Source organism: Silurus aristotelis (genome assembly GCF_946808225.1).
Source record: "Silurus aristotelis genome assembly, chromosome: 11".
Classification (NCBI taxonomy): Eukaryota; Metazoa; Chordata; class Actinopteri; order Siluriformes; family Siluridae; genus Silurus; species Silurus aristotelis.
In genome coordinates, this window is record NC_139584.1 from 25,494,859 (window position 1) to 25,510,473 (window position 15,615).

Consider the following 15,615-nt stretch of genomic DNA (forward strand, 5'->3'; position numbering starts at 1 on the left):
CATTGTCGAATCATTTTGATTATGTGACGTCAACACATTTTTAAAAACTGGCATATCTTTTATTATTGTCAACAAATGACAGTCTACAAATGTATCAGGGTGAAGAACCTCAGACAATTTGAGTAAGAAAAAAACAAAAAAAAAACAAAACCCAGATAGATAAGAGGAAAAAAAAAACCCAATTCACTTTTCTGTCACAAACACAATCTAAAGAACAACCATACACCCACATTTTCGATTTAAAAAGAAGAAAAACTGGGTCTTATTTAGAGTGGCAGACCTATGAAAAAAATATATATATTCAGAGGTAGAGCAAATTGGATAAATACCAGGTTTAAAACCCAGCAATAAACTGGGGAGAGAAAACCGATACACAACCCACAACATTAAACCAAGTCTTCCAGACTTCACGGCAGCTGGTAGATGAGCTGCTGCAATGCCTGGATCATCAGAAGAAAGCGACACACTGACAGAACAAGTACGGGATTTCAGATTCATATACCAATTTTTCTTTTTCCATATAAATGACTGGATATTTACACACCATTTTCTCCACACAGCCACAAGAAGGTTCCCCCCCCTTCAACTTTGTAAAAAGAAAATAAACATTAAAAATCTAAAAAAAAAAATAATAATAAAAAAAAGAAAAAAAAAAAAAAAAAAAGCATGGGTTTACATTCTGGATTGACTTGGGAAGGCCGGTTGGGGGAAAGAAAGGAAAAAAAAAAAGAAAAAAAAAAGCGCAATACAAAACAGCATAATCTCAGGCTTTTTTTCTGTGAGGTGTCATAAGCATGGGGCTTAAAACAATGAAGTAAAAAAATAACTAAAAGGCCAAGCAAAACAATTCAATCCTAGAGAACTAGAGAATGTTCCAATCGATTCATCTGCTGAAGCTGTTGCGGGGTTTCACGCGTGCTGTGAAGCGGCAGGTCCTGAGAGAGGCGAAGGATGATTCGTGTTAGTCGTGGCGTCCCAGGATGTGAAGCGCACTGCAGGAGAGAGAACAATAAGAGGTGGATAGTACTGACTCGCATCATAGCCGAGGGAGCGGCTTCTGCTTAAAAAGCTGATTTGATGTTAACAGCTGTCCAGTTGTGCACATGATTCAGGTTCAAAAAATCCTGTAAGTGAGGTCATGAAAATAGCTCCTTCCTGCTTCCTGGCTTTTATACGCCCCATGCAAATGCGCCATAGCAGAGTGCTTTGTTAGGAGTATAGATCAAATTACAGATTTTCACTTGACTAAAATTCCACAGATCATTAATAATATACTTATTTCTGTTTAGTTTTAGGCTGCATTTAAATAAACTTGGAGAGGAGGAAATAAATAAATAAATAATAATAATAATAAAGAAAGAAACAACCACCACACAGACAGAACCTACCTGTTCTGCAGCAGGTACTGTGCATTCTGAATCTGGTCTTGCGTGCCAGCGATGGTGATGATGCGATCTTCAGAGCCCTGGAGGGGGTCGTCGATTTTGATAGACGCTCCAGACTCACGGCGGATCTGCTTAATCCTCTGGCCTCCCTTTCCGATGATGGATCCAGCCAACTAGAAATGACAAAACAAATGAACAAGTGAAAACAATCCCACACACCTGGGTTAAGGGCCTGGACAGTAAAGTGGAATGTGTATAAGGGTGTAAATACACACATCTTTGGGAATAGTCACTTGTGTGGTGATGACAGGACCTCCCATGTCACTGTAGCTACCCCTTCCACCTGAGGAAAAAAAAAAATAAAAATCAAACATTTATTACTAAAGGTGGAATATATGATTATATATATATATATATATATATATATATATATATATCCACTAATGCATATTTCACATATGAATAAAACGACTACTTTATAGAATGCTTACCAGAATGATAGCTATCCCAGGATGAGCTGTTGTCTAATGTTGATTTAGAAAAGAGGGGGAAAAAGAGAAAGTCTTATATTTAGTGTGTATCTGGATATATAATGTTGGAAACTGTAATATTATCCAAACAGTGCAGTTTATTTCAGTTAAGTTTCTGAAATTTATTTTTTGCATTTTGGTGCTTTCAATTTTACAAAATATGTAAAATGTGATAAAATGGTATACCTACCGTAACCACCATCATTCTGAGAAAGAAAAAGAAAAAAATGGGTCTTTAAAACAGATTTTATCCAGCTTAACTAATGAATGCTCTCTTTAGTCTTTTCCTGTCTCTATGGCAACAAGCAAATCTGTTGCCAAGGAACAACTTGGGGGATTTTTTCTTTTTGTCCCAATCCAACCATCTGTCCACTAAAGACTACAAGAACCAATTTGCTAGAAAAAAATAAAACATTGGCTTTGGTGCAACGGAATTATGACTGGCATGAGTTTGGGTAAAGCCCAGTCTCTGGCTGCTCGTAAAACATTTATATCATCATATATATATATATATATTTTTTATATTTGTGCATTAGACGCAGTGGGAAGGAAAAAAATAATAAGGAATAAAAGAAATTATCTTACCATACTCCCACCGTAGCGATCCCCAGGTCTTCCTCTCCTGTCCCCACTAAAAAAAGAGAAAAGAAAACACATTTCAGGACATAAAAGGGCATAGGTCAACAATGCTGCACCAAAAACTAAACTACATCACGGGAGACTTACTGCCGTCTCTCGTCTGAATGACTGCGATGAGAGCTGTAGGAATAGTCATCACTGCAAACACACGGCAGTAACGCAATTAGTAAACTTTATTCAAAATAATAAATTGAGATGCAATAGGAACGTTTTCTATAAGGTTTGTCTCGCTCACCCTCGGCGGTGATGGGGAGGAGGTCCCATTGGCATGTTGCGTGGGGGTCTAGCTCCTCCTCTGCCTCCTCTATGGGGCGGAGGAGGGCCTCGGCGTGGACTCATGTCATCATAGTCTCTCCCCCGTGGGGGCATGTGGTGAGCCCGGGGGCCGGAGCGAGGGGGCATGCGATCAAATCCACGGTCCCGCGACGGAAACCCTCCCATTGGTCGGCGGCCACGTTCTTCATACATCACAGTGTAGCCACCATAGTCATAGGTTTCATCATAAAAGTTTGGATCGTACGGCTGAGCGCGGCCTTTAATGGGCGCCTGGGGAGTAACAAAAAATAAAAATTCAGAATGAATAAATTACAAAATACATTTCTGCCACATGGTATGCTTGAGCATACAAATGTTATACCTCAGCAATGAGCTCCAGCATAGTCTTGATACACTGCACAACCCTGTCTGCTTTCCCACCAACCAGCACCACACGGTCAGTTGACTGAGGGCAGCACTCCTGGAACAGTTTGATGGTAGTCTGGGTGCTCTAATAATACAAGACAATATGCAGTTGTTAAAGATGGGAGTAAAAACATGCCTCTGGGAACATCACAGTGCAACAATGCACACAAACACAGGATTTATTTATTTTAATATGAATTTTCTTTAAAACATTTTAAATTCAAAAGAGATGCCTCAGTTTGTGACCCCTCACCTCACGCAGCTCTTTGATTTTGGCCCCCTTCACACCAATAATGCTGCCTGCTAAACTCTGATGGATCAGCAGCCGCAACTCGCAATCAAAGTCCACCCCTTTATGATGCTGATACTTCAGCAAAAGAGCAGAGTCAATGAAAGAAAAACAACTTTCAGAATGCTATTGCAAATCAACCATGCAGACAGGTGTCCTGACCTCCTCTAATGTGGGGATGATCTTCAGCAAGATATCAGCCACAGTCGGGATGTCCGCGTTGATGCTCAGGATCCTTTGAGGTGTGGCGTTGTTTTTCGTCACACGGGAAGACGAAAGAGTGAGAATGACTATTAGACATGTTGTGAGTACTCATGGGTCATTGCACTCAGTGTGCCCATTGTGCCGTGTATTAATGATACTGTCATGCACTCCCTCATGCACAGAAAAGGAGTGATGAGCCACAAAGAAAGAAGAGAGCAAAATAATACGGTGAGACTCCAACCTGGCCCTGAAATAGCAGGGTGGAGGAGAAGAGGTGTGAATTGTATGATAAAGAAGCACTTGAAAGCTTTAGCACACAAACAGAAAACTGAGGGAAACAACAGACACAGAAAGAAGAGGCTAACATAAGCGTAATGAGTAAATGAAGCAAGAAGGCATTTCGAGTTACAGGAAATGAAATAAACAGAGTGACTGATGAGGGGATGCATGGCATGGATCACAATTTTTTTAGGCTTTCCAAATAAGGCAAACATCATATCACAATACAAAGAAAAGAGAAGTAATTAATGTATTTTGTACTGCTCCATCATCACTCTTATATATTAAATATTATTAGGAATAAATGTTAACTTATGCTCTGAAAATCTGTCACTGAATCTCTAACAGGTAAAAAATGATGCACTTTTAATACAACTTCTGGTCTTTCTGATTAAGGAACGGAAAGAAACAGGGGTCAGAGTCATTAAATTGCTGAGATGACAGTACAGGCACTTTGCATAACATTATGGCACTTAAGATTGACAGTCATGACATCATTGTAACCATATTTATGAGAGGAGATTTATGGCAGTAGGGAGTTATCTGGTACATGAAGGACATCATTAACAGTACTGATATAGTCAGTAACAGTGTGGATAGTATTTGGAGGTTGGAGTATCTTGAGTGGCACGTACCGCTCTGGCCCACTGCTGTCTGGGACTGACACAGTGGCATTGTACTGCAGGGGCGGGGCCAAGCACCCAGAGCATTCAAGTAAGGCGCCCAAAAGGAATGGGCGCGATTATGGGCAGGGCCAACCAGGGAGTCAGGAGGTCAGGCAGCAACGCAGGTGGGCGGGACATGTCGATCCAGAATATTGGAATTGGCCAAAAAATAAACAACAAATACAAAAACAAGGAAAAAGGGGGAGAGGGAGTGGAAGAGGAGTACAATTTTTAATTGTAAAAATATGTCAGTGTGATTTCATATTCTGATATTGCTGGAGGAAAATGGAGGACAGGACAAGAAGAGAGCAATGAATATGTATTTGGCCTGTATACATTACTTTCAGTAATTAGCTTGCTGTAATTAAAAGTTCAAGAAATATATTGCACATGGAAATACAAACTAACATTCTAAGAATTTATCTCAAAGATATATAAATTCATGACGCCAGCTTTAGACTGTACAACATTCGTTTTCACAAACACTACCACGCATCGCATAGGACTGATATTAAGATGTCCGTGATCATTTTGTGTTGACGGAGCACTCGTCTAAAACAAACAAAAGGAATTGGTACACACGACATAGTTACAAATTCGGTAGGGGAGATAACAAAATGTAAAGAAATCATTGGGGATTTAGAAGAAGAGAAATTGCGACAATGTTTTTTTTTTTTTTTAAAGTCTCCTTTCGATCAACTTATGATGGGACAAAAATAGAAAGCACACGAATAATAATAAAAAAAATTATATAATATATATATATATATATATATATATATATATATATATATATATATATATATATATATATATATATATAGTGGATTACAACTTACAGGAGAATAGCTAGCTACATAGCAGGCAAACATTGTGTACTATTACGATTTGACACGTTACTATGCCACACATGTAAGCGTTATCCATATCATCTTGCACAAAGCGTACATGAGTATTAATTATGCGCCCAATTACTTGAACTGTACAGTTTAAAGCCAGCTTCAGGAGTACTTAAGAATAATCTCAATCCAACCTTTTTGCAGTTTCTGTGATCACCACAGACAAGAATCGACCAGTTTTCCTGTCTCCTCACTTTTAATTATCAAGGTCTTATCAGTAAAGAGAAACGAGTGCATGTGGTGATCACAGAGTCTACAAGAGGTGGCTGGAGATTAGATGAGAAAGCTATCATTTTAACATTAAACAAAAAAAGTGTGTTCTGCCTATCACAGATTTCTACGTACGTGTGAGTGTGAACATGCAGGGCCGAGACACTGAAAAGTTGTTTACTCACGTCGGTGCGCAGAGCCTTAATGTTCTTGCCACCCTTTCCGATCACAGCCCCAGCATTCTGAAATTCGAAAAGAGCAGGGAAATGCAGTTATCCAAAAACAATTTTGCTGTTAAAAATACAAAAATGGACCAGTCAGGTAACATCCTGCCTGATCCAGAGTGCGAGTGCTCACTTTGCTCTGTAGCAACACACGCAGTTCTACCATGTCGTCAGATTTACGCGAGCGTTTGTATGTTGGCTCGTCATCCGTGTCATCTGCAGGGCGCTTCCCTGAAATATACACATGCAAACTATTAATTACTGTTTATTACTTTGCTGGCTTTTTAAAGAAACACATGAAGGCAGCCATCCTGATCTTTTCAACCTGCTGTTCCCATTTTGAGGGAAACACTATCCACCCCATTTCCCCAATATGAGCTCACAGCCTTCCATGAATGGCTAATGTGACCCCTCCCAATCTGAGAGCACAGTCAGCTTTGCTCTTTTGGACTCATGGCCACAAATGGCAGCAGTCACCTTTTAATACTTAACTTTTAACGATTACTCCATGGCTGAGTGGCTTTGTGTTGCTTCATAATATATACCTTTGAGCCAATTAAACAAAACATTTTGTTTATATCTCAGCAACTTTTTCCTCATAACAGACCAGAGAAGATAAATAAAGTGAGAATCTATATAATTCTACAGAAACGCACACCGTTTCCAAATAATGCCTCTGGACTACTAAGCCGCTCTTGACTCAAATTCTTTACTTCTTCAGTCGTGGTCAACCTTCTCCGATGTAAAGGCACCAAGATCTTACCATTGCTCTCTGTGCTGCTGAAGGTCTCCTCTTCTTGCTGGTCGTTTTCTGTGTCCATTATTTATGTGAACTGCAGAGATCCTCTCTGTGCTGAATAAATCTAAAAGGATAAACAAAACACAAAGAGAGGAGGAACATTTTTCAGCTGAACCAGATGCATACCAACAAATCAGACATGTTTCTGGCACCCGGTTTGAGTTTAAAACGCATCACGTTCCATGTTTTAATGCATCATTTTTATGTATTAAGCCTGGAGATGTACAAACCGCAACATGTGTTCTACGTTTAAGAAAGTGCACTTTTCCCAACCAAAACACGATCAAGCTATTGAGATTAAGAGTACAATTCAAGATAATTTTTACTTTGTAATTGTAGTAATATTAACATACTGATCGATTATTTTTACTTTTAATAAATTATCTTTTGACCTTTATCTTCTTTTTGATTGAAGAAAAACAAAAAACAAACCCAATACAACATAGCAACAAGGGATTACACAACAGAAGCTGCCTTGGATATTAAACACGGAAGTAGTGGGAGAATTGGGTTACTTGTTCAGAAAACGAATACAGCAAGACCATAATTTACTTAAATGTTAATTTACTCGCCAAATCTGATGGTGTTTTTATCACCTTTGTCTTTTGCTATCGATTGTAAGAGGTATGCAAACAGAAGGGGGGCTCGGATAAAACACCTCAGCTTCAATGAAAGATTGACACTATCGCGTTCATGCTAATACGAACAAAAGGAAACGATATAAGAAGCAGAACTGAACTCTCAAATAAAGAAAAGGTCGCATTTAAATAATTGTTCCTCCCCATCTCGTCGAGATGGAGTTAAAAAGTAACAAATGGCAAACAACCAAAATACAAAACACTAGCGCTCCTTGCTAGCGTTCCCTAATCAACAATAGATGATAACTCGCGCTAGCTGCCGGACTTCCTCCTGCTGGAATCCACTAGTATCAATTCAGTTTACATTTACGCCTTGCTTTATTTTCTATCTGCTTTGGGACATAAACTTGAAATATGTAAATTATAGACGCATGTTAATATATTGAGTTATATACGAGCGATATTAGCCGAGCTAAGCTGCTAACTGAACTAGCACTATCGCTAGTTAGCAAGCTAGCACCGAACACCACGACTAGCATAAACGTTAGACGCAAACAAATTTACACAAACTGAAATAAAATAAACCCCCCAGCACTGGAAGAATAGTTCAAATAAGCCAATGTTGTTCAATACGTTTAGAAGGATATATATTTTGGTTTGTTTTCGCCAATTTTTTACTCACACCAGGAAATACAGAAACCAACCTTAAACCTCGCCTCGAGAATCCTCCTCCCCTGATAACAGCGCGCGCACACACCTGGGAGGGGGAAAAAAAAACATCGCAAATCAGAACACGTCCCTCCAAATATGAAGCGCCCTGATTGGTCTAATTTCAAGGTACTTAACGCTCATTGGACAAATTAGCTGTCGATCACAACTCATGCGCATAGCATGGTTGTTAGACCGGAACTGCAGTGAAGCTGGGTTATATGGCTGCCTGCTTATCTCTACAAAAACATGGAAATGAAATAATAACAAAAAGGGAAAAATGAGACATATCTTGGAAACAATTTGCAGCATAACTGTTGATTTAGTTGCCTTTTATTGTGAGTATTTTTTTTTTAATGTATTCTGACTTTGAGTTGAGCTGACTATCTAATGCACCACATTGTTCACTGTGTATATGCTTCATTATATTATTGCCAACTTTTTGGCCTCAACTTTATGTAAAGTCATGAGTAATTTTCTTTCTTTCTTTTTTAAAGCTGAATTTATCCGATCTGAAATGACTGAGCAAGTCAAATACACTCTGGACATGTGTTTGTGAATGGACACAAGGTAAACATGGGGATACTGTTTAAAATTAAATGTTAGATTCAATAATTAGTGCACATACACCGATCAGACTTAACGTTATTATCACTGACAGGTGAAGTAAATGACACTGATTATCTCTTCATCATGGCACCTGTTAGTGAGTGGGATAGATTAGGCAGCATTTGAACATTTTGTCTATTAATCTCTTGAGCCCTGACTGCCATGTCCCTGTCACTGGTTCATCACTGTTCCTTCCTTGGACCACTTTTGATAGATACTGATCACTGCAGACCAGGAACAACCCATAAGATCTGCAGTTTTGGAGATGCTCTGACCCAGTTGTCTAGCCATCAATTTGGCCATTGTCAAACTTTGTTTAAATCTTTGTTTAAATTAAAGCACAACGAATTCGATGACAAAATCTTGCTTGCTGCCTAATATATCCCACCTGCTAACAGGTGCCATAATGAAGAGATAATAAGTGATATTCACTACACAGGTCAGTGGTCATAATGTTATCCCTGATCGTTGTATGATAATAGCTAGACAATGACCAGGATTTAAGCATTGCATCACATTTTAACCCTCTTTCTTCATGGGTTTTGATTTTCAATTACTGTTGAATGTCACATCTCAGGAGCCAGTCCAGTATTTTATGACTGATAATCCCCATGATTTTGAGGGAAATCTCAGACGGCTATATGTGACCTGCTCCCCAGCAACCAATTTAATGTGAGCGACAGTCAGTGACAAATCTCTGGCAGGGTCTTAAAGTCTTCACTGTGAGTTCTGCTACAATGCTGGTCAAAAGCCACCTGTAAAAGGATGGACAGGTACCAACATTACTGTATGGTAAAATGAAACATGCTTGTGGATATAAGTAGTCTAATTACCTCAAGATCACCTTGATGTATATTTATATGTGGGTCCGCAATCTGGATTGGGGTAATTGATTATATAAGCGGGATTTTTTCTTTTTTTTTTCTATAATTGCAGGTCTATCATTTTAGGACCTTCAGCATAAATTCCTATAAAGAGAAGTTATTTCTGCTCCAATTTTGTTCCTCTTTGTTTAGAGCAGAGTGCTACCACCTTGTTGAACAGTATCAGGATGCCAGTGGCACATGGTACCCAGGCCACGCACGACTGGCTGCGCTCCTCATGGCACATCCTGGTGCCCCAGGTGTGGCTCGAAGCCTGTGTTGAATGGGTAAAAGAGGAGGCAGGTGGCATGGCCTTGCCTCAAGCCGAGCTCAACCAGCAAGTCCTAGACCAGTGGCTTCTCACAGACCTCCGTGACCTAGCTCATCCCGTCCTGCCTGCTGGCATTTCGGAGGCAGAGAAGATGGAACTTAATGGCTGCTACTGTCTCCAGGTGGACTCGATCCTCGATGTCAGCCAGCCGGCCTATTCTCAGCTCCAGCGTATCTCCGGCTCTGATTGTTCCAATGACGAAATTTCAGCTGTGACTCAAGCCACCCAAAAACCGTGGGAGGCGAAGCCAACTCGAATGCTGATGTTGCAGATCACTGACGGTGTTCAGATCATGGAGGCCATAGAGTATCGGCCTGTTCCAGCTCTAAGTGCCAACCTTCCACCAGGCACCAAGCTGCAGGTGGTGGGAGTGATGATGGTACGTCTGGGGGTGCTGCTTCTCAAACCAGAAAATGTAAAGGTGCTGGGTGGAGAAGTGGAGGACTTGATGGAGGCACATTCTCAGAGCAGACTGCTCCGCCAGACCTTAGGGTTGCCTGGGGAGAACCCTCAGCAAGTAGCAGAAGATCAAGAGGTCCAGCAACGGACGAGGATTGAGGGAACCCTGGACAGTGGATATGAGAGCATTCCAAGCAGCATTACCTCACAAATGACCAGGAGAAATGAGTCTCGTCAGTTAGAGAGCACTAGATTAAGCACCCTCGAAGTGACTCAAATTTCTAGACAGAGTCGGCCGGATATTGATGATATTCCAGATGAGGACTTTGATTACGTTCCGGATGACATCATGGAATATCCAGAGGACATTCCAGACTTTCCAGAAGACTCTGACCATGGGCAGGACAACTTGGGCAATAGTCTAAACGACTTCAGTAATGGTCCAGAGGATTTTGATGACCTTCCAATGGATGAATTGGATGACATGATGTCACCTACTGATCCCGAAATCTTGCTCGACAGTGAACGTGTGGAAAATGAAGGAACACCACAACGAGATGTTTTAAGTACAGATTACAGCCAAACAGCTCGTCAAGTCAACATGCCTCATGCATCAAACCGTCTTAGTTTACATAGGAAAGCTCCTCTTAGTGAGGCAAATCTAAGTGAACTGATTGAAATTGATCTGGACGATGATGACTTTTCATCCTCAGAACCTACGTTAGTCAGATACGAGTCCAAATCACAGGTTCCACAAAACAGCTGCAACAAAAAAGCTGAAACAATAATCCTCGACCAACCCCGAGCATCAAACCCCTGCAGCTTGTCCTCTGATATTCCCCACAGTGATGCAAATCCAACTGAGGTTATTGAACTTGACACAGATGACGACTTCTCCTCTTCCCCAGAACCAAAGATGCCCAGATATGAGCCCAGATCACAGGTTCCTGCACAAAGCTGCAGCAAAACACCTGACACATCAATCCTCAACTACCTTTGTGTTTTAAAGAATAGTGTTTGGCCACCTCCGAATGCTCAAGTAGTGCGGATACATGCTTTTATAGTTACACTGCTGGGGAGCCTGCGGAGCAGTGGAGGGAAATGGAAAGTCAGGGCCACCATATCGGACGGGACCGGATACCTGGATGTAGATCTATCGGACAGTTTGCTGGCAAATCTGATTGGCTTCTCAGCAGCAGAGTCTAAAGTTCTAAGGAAGGATCCAGCAAAGCGTGGTGTGGTGGATGCTGGGATACTGAAGTGTCAGCAGGAGCTGGTGGATATGTGCTGTGTAATGCGTGTGCAGGTAGACCCGAACGGATCGGGCACAGTGCTGAAAGCCGACCCGATAACCCACCGAGAGTTCTGCGAAATACAGCGGAGGGTGATGGACAGGAAGTCCTAACACACATAATGCTGTTTCTTCCATGTTTTTTTGTTTTGTTTTTTTATATTATTGTTACTATTGAACAAAAGCAGGCAGGTATCAGTTAGCATCTTGCGTGACAACTGAAGGACCAAATGAGGCATTCAAAGCATTTATGATAAACCTTTCATATGTTGAAATGTTGTTTGAATGTTGTTTTCCAAACTAATTAGCAAGAAAATGATAATTCAGACTCTAAACTCTAATTCACAGTCTAGACCTTGTTGGAAATGTATGTCTGGCAACTGCTGATTGTTTGATTTCTGTCTTTTTTTTTATATTTTAATATTTACAAATAAATGTATAAAGCTCATCATTTGTGTTGTATATGGACTAGATGGTTGTTTGAAATGTATACCAGTATGTTCATCAACGTGGTGTTTCAGTGTGGAGACACCATAACGGATATTCTTGACTCAGCTCTGTTTGTAAGAATGTGGTTTTGAAAATACATACAATATTCATGTTGTATTCTTCACTAAAACCCAATCAAACTTTCGTTCTTTTTTTTTCTTACAATGTTTGTTTTTTTCTTTTGTTCTTCAATTCTGCTGAAGTTTGGTGCTATCTCGTTCCAGCCTACTCTATTCCATTCTATCTCCCTCCGTCTCAGTCCATTTTATTCTTCCCAATTATATCCCTCCATCTCTTTCCATCCTGCTCCATTCCATTTGATCTCATTCCGTCTCCCTCCATCACAATACATTCCTTCTTATTCTATTTCTTTCTATCTTGCTTCTTCCCAGCTCCATCCCAGTCCACCCCAATTTCTCATTCCCACTCTTTATACTTCGCTCCATCCCAATCAATCCCAATTTACCTGGATTTTGGTGCAAATCTGAATTTGCAATGGTTTCAGTATGTTAGAACTACAGCTAAATTGTAAGTTTAAAACTTAGTAGTTTCTTGCAACCTCGGTTTAAGACTTGCTGGTTGATTTCAATCCATTTCTTAACCAGTCGTGTGCGTTTTGCTTTAGAGAAACTGACACATTGCTTATATAAGCTTGTTGTTGTTTTTTTCATGTCAGCTCCTATAACAAATTGTTACTGCAACTTTTGTAATGCATTTTCTATTTATTAGTGACCTCTGTTATTTCCTGAATAAAATAAAAAGTAAAAGTGGTGATTTGAAAGTGGTGCTTTTTATTTGCCCCTGTAATGGGAACCAGTAGATGGTAGCAGAGGAGCATGTAATGGCGTTTCTATCACAGCCAAAGCACTTCTCGCTTAATGAATGTGCCCAACTGCTTTGTTCAAACTCTACAAAACAAGGGTACTAAGCAGGTACCCTCCTTGTCACTAGGGTGGTCTATCAAGTGTTTAGTTTGTATCCCTAGTCCCTAGAAGGTATATGTGTGCCTTTAACGTGTATCTTTCCAGTCACTTTAGAAGTTATTTACATTTTGAGTTAATTCTTAAAAAAAGATAACGTAACACCAATGAGTCACACAAATGCAGAGTTTAGTACCCCTTTTTTTATCCCAGATTACTTGTACAGCTGTAAATCCTTTATCTATATATAGACTGTGACATCATTATAAGAACGACACGTCACAAAGTAGATGCTAAAAATGGAAACGCTGTGTTGAGACGGTAGCTAGCTTCCCCAGAGAGACACCTGTTTTCATAACGTTTACATCCCCCGTGATACCTGCAAGACCTCGTGCGTCACGGCTCACGTCACGCCGGAGAGACTCGAGCGACCAAGAGTTATAGCATGGCCAAATGCTGACAGATCTGCTTCCAGTCCACTTAGTGTAAATCCTAGCTGCTGTTGCTTCCTCTTGAAATCTCAGTAACACCTCCAAGTAAACCTGACCGAAAATATTAGGCTGTACAGCAAAACAGTGAAACATTAGAGTCATAAACCAAATGTTTCGATGAAATGTCTCATTGTAGAATTGATGTAGAATATTTGTGTAGGGTCGGACGTGTAGGATGATTCGCTTTCTATAAGCTTATTTAAATACATTATATTTTTTAGATTAATGACTTACACATGGACTTTTATAGTCGATGCTGTACATAAATAGATGAGAAAAAAATGTGTATAATTGTCAATATGTTGATCTTTTTTGTGTTTATCATTTATGCAAGAAATTCACTTTTTGGCACTTTATAACATTCAGAGTTGAAGCTATGAATTTCATTCTCCACCACAGAAAACTCTAGGATGAAGGACTTCCTGTGTAACGTAAGGGTGGGGCATGTGAGAGCCTGGAGGCTGTCCCAAGGGGACATCATGAACAGGGTGTCAACCCATGACAGGGCACTATCCCACACTTCTTTTTTATGTATATATTTATTTATTTTTTTTACAAACAATCAGACTAAAACCCATTACTTAAGTACTGGGGAAGGAAACTGGAGCACCCAGATAAAACCCCTGAAGCATGGGAAGAATATGCAAACTGCACATAGGGCAGAGGAACTCACTAATTTCATGGATGTTCATGATATTAAATGTAGCCATAAACAGGTTGATGAATGAGGTCAGACAGGAGTCCCCATGGACTATGATGTTTGCGGATGATATTTTTATTTGTGGTGAGAGTAGGAAGCAGGTTTAGAAGAGCCTGGAGAGGTGGAGGTACGCGCTGGAGAGAAGGGGAATGAAAGTCAGTAAGAGTAAGACAGTGTTCATGTGGGTGAATGAGAGCAAGGGCAGTGGAGTGATGCGGTTGCAGGGAGAAGAAATGGAGAAGGTGGAGGAGTTCAGGTACCTGGGGTCAACAGTGCAAAGTAATGGAGAGTGTGTTAGAGAAGTAAAGAAAAGAGGGCAGGCAGGGTGGAGTGGGTGGAGAAGAGTGACAGGAGTGATTTGTGATAGAAGAGTATCTGTGAGAATGAAAGGGAAAGTTTATAGGACTGTGGTGAGACCTGAGATGTTGTATGGTTTAGAGACAGTGGCATTGAGTAAAAGACAGGAGGTGGAGCTGGAGGTAGCAGAGCTGAAGATGTTAAGGTTTTCGTTGGGAGTGACGACGATGGACAGGATTAGAAATGAGTTTAATAGAGGGACAGCGCATGTAGGACGTTTTGGAGACAAGGTGAGGGAGATGAGATTGAGATGGTTTGGACATGTGCAGAGGAGGGACATGGGGTATATCGGTAGGAGAATGCTGAGGATGGAGCCACCAGGAAGGAGGAGAAGAGGAAGACCAAGGAGGAGGTTTATGGATGTGGTAAAGGAAGACATGCAGGTAGTTGGTTTTATAGAGGCAGATGTAGAGGACAGGGGGGTATGGAGACGGATGATCCGCTGTGGTGACCCCTAATGGGAGCAGCCAAAAGTAGAAGATACAATAGACATGAATATGACTGCTGGAGTAAAAGGAAAATTAAACACTTTGGGATGTATATATGTACATGCTATTAGTAATTTCACATTGGGTCGAATCACACTACACTATTGTGCATTTTTCTCTAACACCACCCAGGTGTTTTATTACTAACTGCTGAATTATTACACTTATCTACATGAAGTCATATTTTTGGCTCTCATTGCAATAGGGTAAACAAAGCAAACAATACAAATGCACAATAAAACATCTGGTCTCTATAAAATGGATTTGGTTTAATGATACCAGTTTGTCAAAATTTGTTTTATGCTTCATGATCAGTTTGTTAGTGAATTCAGCAGAATTGAGCCGCTACACTTTTCGGCCCTAAAGTGGAGCTATTAAAATGAGTTCCGCAGAACTTCAGTAATCACAAAGATGTAGTTAATAAAAGTCATCTTCTTCATCATCTTCGACTACTGAAATGTCAGATGTCCTTATTAAAGTCTTAAATACTACAGTAAAGGGGAAAAAAAGGCCATTTTGCTTTTTTAATGTGTGTAGTAAGTGTCAATGATGTAGCAGCTTTTGTGTTGTTACATGTAATTAATATT

General features: G+C 40.3%; 3 protein-coding genes across 14 annotated transcripts in view; 2 read left to right on the forward strand and 1 right to left on the reverse strand.

Annotated features, from left to right (window-relative positions):
• naa35 (N-alpha-acetyltransferase 35, NatC auxiliary subunit) overlaps window positions 1-15,615 on the forward strand; it is a 162,691-nt gene that overhangs the window by 49,090 nt on the left and 97,986 nt on the right. The window lies entirely within an intron of this gene.
• hnrnpk (heterogeneous nuclear ribonucleoprotein K) lies at window positions 38-8,173 on the reverse strand. 3 transcript variants are annotated; one of them, XM_083553978.1, is made up of 16 exons: window positions 8,087-8,173; window positions 6,769-6,868; window positions 6,139-6,236; window positions 5,967-6,023; window positions 4,643-4,686; window positions 3,687-3,759; window positions 3,489-3,596; window positions 3,192-3,320; window positions 2,790-3,100; window positions 2,642-2,692; window positions 2,501-2,546; window positions 2,106-2,121; window positions 1,877-1,909; window positions 1,661-1,728; window positions 1,389-1,558; window positions 38-992 (listed from the first exon to the last, which is right to left on the reverse strand). In XM_083553978.1, the coding sequence occupies exons 2-16, from the start codon at window positions 6,824-6,826 to the stop codon at window positions 962-964; spliced, it is 1,293 nt and encodes a 430-aa protein (XP_083410104.1). In that variant the 5' UTR covers window positions 6,827-6,868; window positions 8,087-8,173; the 3' UTR covers window positions 38-961. The 3 variants fall into 3 exon arrangements, with proteins under 3 accessions (XP_083410104.1, XP_083410102.1, XP_083410103.1); XM_083553976.1 differs by having other exon boundaries at window positions 3,489-3,602; XM_083553977.1 differs by having other exon boundaries at window positions 3,489-3,602; window positions 8,065-8,109.
• rmi1 (RMI1, RecQ mediated genome instability 1, homolog) lies at window positions 8,270-12,853 on the forward strand. Of its 10 annotated transcripts, none has more exons than XR_014535620.1 (4): window positions 8,272-8,428; window positions 8,588-8,660; window positions 9,716-11,983; window positions 12,276-12,853. XR_014535620.1 is itself a non-coding variant. In XM_083553969.1 (4 exons), exon 4 carries the CDS (start codon window positions 9,751-9,753, stop codon window positions 11,695-11,697), a length of 1,947 nt encoding a protein of 648 aa, XP_083410095.1. In that variant the 5' UTR covers window positions 8,303-8,428; window positions 8,588-8,660; window positions 9,277-9,371; window positions 9,716-9,750; the 3' UTR covers window positions 11,698-11,829. The 10 variants fall into 10 exon arrangements, 6 of the variants coding, with proteins under 6 accessions (XP_083410095.1, XP_083410096.1, XP_083410094.1 ...); XR_014535622.1 differs by having other exon boundaries at window positions 8,303-8,428; window positions 9,721-11,983; XM_083553969.1 differs by lacking the exon at window positions 12,276-12,853 and adding an exon at window positions 9,277-9,371 and having other exon boundaries at window positions 8,303-8,428; window positions 9,716-11,829.